The sequence below is a fragment of the Nanorana parkeri genome, unplaced genomic scaffold, assembly GCF_000935625.1.
Source record: "Nanorana parkeri isolate BGI_ZX_2015 unplaced genomic scaffold, ASM93562v1 scaffold4576, whole genome shotgun sequence".
Classification (NCBI taxonomy): domain Eukaryota; kingdom Metazoa; phylum Chordata; class Amphibia; order Anura; family Dicroglossidae; genus Nanorana; species Nanorana parkeri.
Genome location: NW_017310838.1, coordinates 5,334 through 12,804, shown reverse-complemented (window position 1 = coordinate 12,804; position 7,471 = coordinate 5,334). Strand labels below are relative to the sequence as shown.

General features: G+C 50.9%; 1 protein-coding gene across 1 annotated transcript in view; it reads right to left on the bottom strand.

Moving 5' to 3' along the window:
• Positions 1-352: 352 nt before the first annotated feature.
• The window catches only part of LOC108803958 (calsequestrin-2-like), a gene marked incomplete at its 3' end in the record, with an annotated part of 11,785 nt that continues 4,666 nt past the window's right edge, over positions 353-7,471 (bottom strand). Inside the window, exons 3-6 of the mRNA XM_018575738.1 lie at positions 4,560-4,809; positions 2,117-2,171; positions 1,838-1,938; positions 353-459 (exon numbers count right to left, since the gene is read on the bottom strand). Coding sequence (XP_018431240.1) covers positions 353-459; positions 1,838-1,938; positions 2,117-2,171; positions 4,560-4,809 — 513 coding nt within the window. The remainder of the gene's footprint in view (positions 460-1,837; positions 1,939-2,116; positions 2,172-4,559; positions 4,810-7,471) is intronic.

The following is a 7,471-nucleotide window of genomic DNA, read 5'->3' as shown; positions in this document are numbered from 1 at the left end:
GTGGACATCAGCTATTGTGGGCACCAGAAGAAGGGCGGTTAGTGCTGTTGGGTGGGCAGCTGAGGATCATACCCCGGAGCGACTAGAAATGAACCGGGCAACCAGCGGCTCCTGCGGGGGGGGGGGAGGAGGGCTACACAGGGAAGAGGTAAAAGTTTATGGAACTTGTGTAATATTATTGACCCTCTCGGTCCAGAACATCCATTATGTATTCATCATTCACCAATCCCGACCCAGAACTTTGCTCATCCCAGTGGTCAGTGGGAACCATTGCAAAGGTGGACCTCCGGGTTGGATCCATTATTTAGGGACGGGGGAGCCGCTATTCATATCTGACGGTTATGGACATTACCAGATCCGGTAATATGGATGCATGATACTCACATCGGTGACATTAACAACTCCAATCTGAGGCCTGAACAGGTCAATGTGGAAAGTTCTCTCCCAATAGGTCACCAGCTGTAGGTGGAAGGAAAGTGGATGGAATCAGAAGTGACATCATCATATTACATCATCACACAGTATTACATCACTAGACAAGTGATAATATGAAGTCATGAAACGGCATTGGGAGGAATGGGACTAAGATGACATCATAACTTTGTGGATTAGTTAGGACACAATATGTCATCACATGATACAGGATCAGTATTATAACATCACATGGCAAGAAGAGTCTCGATATGACATCATCAGACAATACAGGGAGTGTCATCAGAAAAGGGGGGATACTATGACATTGTATATACAGTGTGACATCATACACGAAAAGGACATAGTGACAATAAAGATTGTTCTAGTTCAGAGACACAATGTGACATCACCAGAGGGTAGGGAGGGGTAATGGGACATTCGTGGATATGACTTGGAGAGCACATCCTATAAGAGTGACAGGAAGTGTCATCAGCAGAAGGTGGGGTCGTGGGGAGCAGTGATGGGACGCTGGTGGACCAGGTGATAGAGGGATATGACTTGGAGAGGAGATCCTATTAGAGGGTTGGGAGGGGAGATGTGACCATTGGTGGACATGACTCATTGAGAAGATTTTATCGAGAGGGACAATGAGACATCATCAGATAGTAGGGAGGAGTCAGGACATGACTCAGGGAGGAGATCATATAAGAGTGACACGGTGTGACCTCAAAGGGTAAGGAAGGGTGAAAATGTGACATTGAAAGGACCTCCTCTCCAAGTCATGTCCACCAGAGGGACAAAATGTGACATCATCAGAGGGTAAGGAAGGGTTATCATGTGACACTGGAGGACATGATCTGGAGAGGACATCCTATCAGAGGGACACGATGTGACATCATCAGAGGGTAAGGAAGGGTGGTCATGTGACACTGGAGGACATGATCTGGAGAGGACATCCTATCAGAGGGACATGATGTGACATCATCAGAGGGTAAGGAAGGGTGATCATGTGACATTGGTTGACATGACTTGGAGAGTAGGTCCTATCGGAGGGACATGATGTGACATCATCAGAGGGTAATGAAGGGTTGTCATGTGACATTGGTGGGCATGACATGGAGAGGACATCCTATCAGAGGGACACGATGTGACATCATCACAGGGTAAGGAAGGGTGATCATGTGACACTGGAGGACATGACATGGAGAGGTCATCCTATCAGAGGGACACGATGTGACATCATCACTGATGTGACATCATCAGAGGGTAAGGAAGGGTGGTCATGTGACATTGGTGGACATGACATGGAGAGGACATCCTATCAGAGGGACACGATGTGACATCATCAGATGTTAGGGGGGGTAATGTAACATTGGTGGACATAACCCGGAGAAGCCAGCATATATCAGAATGTGACACACACCAATGGGAAGTCATCGGGGTCGATCCAGACGATGCTGAGCTCAGGGTTCTCCGTGTTTTCTCTGGCCACCTCCTTCAGGATCTGGACGAACTCATAACCATCTGAAAGCAGAAACCGGCCGCAAGATCAGGAGAGAAAAGACAGAATTCTCTATCAGGTCATTACTGAGCACTGGAGCCACCACACCAATCTGAGGGTATCCTGTGTGCCGAGACTGCAGACACGTCAGCTGCTGTGACCTCACAGTGACATCACACTCCTATAGTAATAGAACCGTACCTGGGTCCTCCTCCTCTGCGAAGGCCACAATATGGATCCCGTCCAGATCATCCTCCTGGGAAAGGATACCATCATGTTACTGATAAGAATACACAGGATTGTCTGTAATAAATGTAGGTGGCAGATGTAATGTTGAGATGATGTCATAGAGCAGTGTGTGGTGATGTCATCAGGCCTGACTCCTCCCACACCTGGGACTGTTGAGGGCAAGCTTATGTCTCTACTGTAGTCTCTGGATATGTAGAAAGGACCTGCAGGCTCCTGCCTGTGGCATCTACAGTCTCAGCTGCCTCTTTGATCAATGAATAAGCGTGTAGCAACACAGTATAGGACGGTGACATTTCACTCCCATTTATGGGGTCTCTTTATGGCTGACCTGAGGCTTGTGTAGGGAACCTTCCCTAAAGGAGAACTTCGGGCATAATTATCCCCCACTGCAAGTGTTAAGAAGAGTTATGCCCAGAGTTCTGCTTTAAGTTGGAGTGGCCCCCAGTCTGAATTCAGTGTTTGCAGCTAGGCCGCATCCAGCCTGAGCTTGGTTGGTGTTATCTGGAATCGTTGGGGTTCTCCTAAGCCCGGGAGATTGATTGCTTCTACCTGCTGATGTGTCCCTCAGCAGACAGAGTGAGAAGATACAATGTATCGGGTTATGCATATTTATTCTGTCTCAACCAATCACTGAGGAGATTATTCCAATATTTGGGGTGACCTTCTAGAAAGTTCCCCCCCCCAGCTTGGCTCCAGCCTGTGTGACGGGTCCAGTCCTGACCTCCTGGGCCTGATATCTGAGGGAGGAAGCTGAAGAAGAGTTTTGTTCAGGTAGTTGCCCATCTGGGTGTAAAGGTCCACAACTGCCTTGTGATTGAGGCCTGAGGAGCCCTAACTTGGTCTATGGCAGAGGCTGAAAACACCCAACGGAAGCCGCTCATTGAGGCCTGAGAAGCCCTAACATGGCCTATGGTAGAGGCTGAAGACACCTAAAGGAAGCCGTTCATTGAGGCCTGAGGAGCCCTAACTTGGTCTATGGCAGAGGCCAAAGACACCCAACGGAAGCCGTTCATACAGGTCTGAGGAGCCCTAACATGGCCTATGGCAGAGGCTGAAGACACCTAAAGGAAGCCGTTCATTGAGGCCTGAGGAGCCCTAACATGGCCTATGGCAGAGGCCGAAGACACCCAACGGAAGCCGTTCATTGAGGCCTGAGAAGCCCTAACATGGCCTATGGCAGAGGCCGAAGACACCCAACGGAAGTCGTTCATTGAAGCCTGAGAAGCCCTAACTTGGTATATGGTAGAGGCTGAAGACACCCAATGGAAGCCATTCATTGAGGCCTGAGAAGCCCTAACTTGGTCTATGGCAGAGGCCGAAGACACCCAATGGAAGCCGTTCATTGAGGCCTGAGAAGCCCTAACATGGCCTATGGCAGAGGCCAAAGACACCCAACGGAAGACGTTCATTGAGGCCTGAGGAGCCCTAACTTGGTCTATGGCAGAGGCCGAAGACACCCAATGGAAGCCGTTCATTGAGGCCTGAGAAGCCCTAACTTGGTCTATGGCAGAGGCCGAAGACACCCAACGGAAGCCGTTCATTGAGGCCTGAGGAGCCCTAACTTGGTCTATGGCAGAGGCCAAAGACACCCAACGGAAGCCGTTCATTGAGGTCTGAGTAGCCCTAACTTGGTCTATGGCAGAGGCCGAAGACACCCAACGGAAGCCGTTCATTGAGGCCTACAGAGTTCTCATTAGCCTGCGACAGAGACATAAAGATACTACTGCGAGGAGGGACTTTGCTGATGTTTTTGGGTTACCCAAACTGAGCCATCAACGTTTTCAAAACAAGATTGAAGAGGCCCGGGAGGCCCACACTGGTCCCTGTTATTATTAGGAAGGGCTCCTGGAAGTATCAGACCCTGTACAGTGACCACTGCCAGTTGATGGTGATCTGCATAGGACTGTAGTTCATGTATGACCATACAACGGGCCATGTACAAACGCTGGTAGCCATTTACGTGCCTCAACGCTGAGACCGGGAACACCCCCCATCGCTCAGAGATGTCACAATATGGTGACAGCAGGGACAACCCAGAGAAGGTCCAGGAGGGGGAATTTGGAGCGACCTTGGATATCAGCACAAAGCACAGAAGTGAAAACAATAATATGGCGTCCAGTCTGGTAAGCGGAAAATGTCCTCGTACTGCAGCACTCAGCCCTTCATGGTCCAAAGCCTTCACACTCAACCTAAACTACAACTCCCTCCCCCCCCCAGCACGGAGTCATCGCCTTACCAGTCACCTCCTACTGATCAGCAGTGAAATGTGTACAATGCCCGCGACCAACCAAAACCTGCGATCTCAGGGACTGATACTTCCATGTGTTTCTGACTCGGCCCCTCAGGTCTATAGGTGGCCACACATGGCCGATACTTGCCAGTAGATGTTTTGTACATTGCTATGTGGATGGTGTCGGGGTTCATTCTTAGAGGTTATCAGGTGGTACGATGAGCAGAAGTTCAGACATTTTTCAGCATTAGCAACCACAGAGACTGATGGGCCGATCTCTGCCCCGCTCACACCACATTGGGGCACAAGGGTGGGGGCAGGTCCTGGCAGGAGGCAGATCTCTTGCTGTCTATTGATCTCTGGGAGATCTGATGTAATATACCCGGAGACGCGAGACGCGTCCAGGCGATAATATCTGCGGACCCCAAACACAACAACAACCAAGCTAGACTTATTGGGGCAATGGGACCGGTGCAGCACCTGGTGACCAACAAGATCCTCGGCTGAGCTGCATGTGTGTGTGCCGGATGGGTGGGGGCAGATAATGCCCTGGGGGGTGTCTGCGCATTGCCCCGGTCTGTGGACTGGCTGCAGGCACACAGAGTTCCCAGACAATCCAATTAGGAGAGCGGCTATAACAGAGGGAGCGCTAATACACTGGCCGGGTGTCTGACATGTGATGGAGTCTGTAAAGTGACACTCTCCGGGATCACAACGGACTATTATTAGACATTCCATCTAAATGCTAATTCTGTGCGAGTCAACACCGTCCTCTCACCACCACCTGCTGCCACCGCAGGCACACAGACCACGCCAGAACCAGGACAGATCTGGGGGACCTCTGGACAATGCAAGAATAGGGCCGGTCAGTGGGAGCTTCAGACCATGCCAGGACCAGAACAGGTCAGAGAGATCTCTGGACCATGCCAGAACCAGGACAGGTCAGAGAGACCTCCGGACCATGCCTGCACCCCAAGAACACTGACACTGGCAGGACCACGCCAGAACCAGGAAAGATCTGGGGGACCTCTGGGCCATACTAGAACCAGGACAGGTCAGGGGGACCGCTGGACAATGCCATAATAGGGACAGGTCAGTGGGAGCTTCGGACCATGCCAGAACCAGGACAGGTCAGAGGGACCTCTGGACCATGCTGGAATAAGAACAGGTCAGAGAGATCTGTGGACCAAGCCAGAATGTGGACAGGTCAGTGGGAGCTTCGGACCATGCCAGAACCAGGACAGGTCAGAGGGACTGCCAGACCATGCCAGGACCAGAACAGGTCAGAAGGACCACCAGAGCATGCCTCACACACAGGGGAACCATAATCCAATGTGATGACATACTGTATATAACTGCTACACAAGCTGATCTGTCACCTCACATGGTACTGTAGGTACTTCGTGGTGACAGTATAGAGCTCACTCCCAGCAATGTCCCTCTCCAACCCCCGGGAGTTTTCCTTCATGATCGGTTCCTCACTTCAAGAAATGGATTTGATGGTAAGCTAAAAAAAACAATTTTTGTTTCTCAATCATTAAGGGACAAATGGAATGCCGGCACCCCAAGAACTCACACTGACACTGGGAGGACTCCCAGACCCTCCTGGAGATGAAGGAACTGCACCACCTACATGGTGGCCCACGGAGTCAGATGCAGGAGACTTGGTCAATATGTGGTTCCCCAGAATGATATTAACTAATTGTTCTGATCCGATGGCAGTCCCAGGGATGGGGGTCCTCCAGCAAGTGGAATGCCCTAGGGGTGGTAGGAAGACGTTACCCTAGTTGGCTGAAAGCCTGAATGATTATGTCAGGCACTACCTGAGCCACTGAGACAGGATCCCTCCCCCACTTTATGAAATGGGGCACAAGGGAGGGAGAGGGATTGGTAGATCTCTGATTTGGAGCCGTACAGGGCTGAGCGAGAGTCTTATGCGGCCTGGGGGCACTTACTGCAGAGGCAGCATTATTTTACTACTTCTGCTCTCTGGTTAGAATTCAACCCACCTCTCCCTAGACCTTCTACCATGGGACTAGAACGTGCTCTGGCCCCCTGAGACGTTGCTGATCACGTTGTCCAGCATTTGGCCAAAGAGGAGACCTCCCTTGAAGGTCAACTGAGTCAGAAGCTCTTTGGATATGCCATCAGCATTGCGGAGTCCTGTGCATCTGCATGCGGCCTATACAGGATATGAGGTTGGAAGTGAGTCACAAGCATCCACCCCAGCTTAGGGGGGACAAGGTGTGACAGATGAGGGTGACTGCCAACACAGGACTGGGGGCAGAACCAGGTAGCTCAGCCGGGGTTTTGCCAGGTAATTCAGTAGAAGGGTCAGCACACCTTGTCCCGGACTGGTGGTGCTCCGATTAGGTAGTACACTAGTTCATCTACAGAAGGAACAGCCCTCAGGACCCCTCAAGGTGTAACGAGAAGGTCTTTGTAGCTGTAGGAGCTTTAAAAGATACAAGGCTGGAAGCAGCCCGCTGATCCTCCAAATTCAGGATAGAAGGCATCAATGCGGTCTGACACAACCCCTGGTACATATGGAGTGATAACAGGTGACTGATGGGACTCTAAATCTGATGGTCACAGGGACCAGTGGTCTGGCCTAAGTTAGGGCCTCTGGATGGTCAGAGATGGACTCTGCAGGGGATGGTTCTGGACTGTGGTCTGGATTCTCTCTGCGGTCAATCTGCGTAAGGAGTTTGGCACACATGGTCAAAAAGTGCTTATGGAGGTCAGACATACTTTATAGGATCAATGTACTGTGTGTATTGCGTGTCCTGTGACATTCCCGGTGTCTATAGGTGTTGGATGGGTGTATGTCCGGTGATACTCCCGGTGTCTATGGGTGTTGGATGGGTGTATGGTGACAATCCCGGTGTCTATAGGTGTTGGATGGGTGTATGTGCTGTGATACTCCCGGTGTCTATAGGTGTTGGATGGGTGTATGTCCGGTGATACTCCCGGTGTCTATAGGTGTTGGATGGGTGTATGTGCTGTGACATTCCCGGTGTCTATAGGTGTATGTCCGGTGATACTCCCGGTGTCTATAGGTATTGGATGGGTGTATG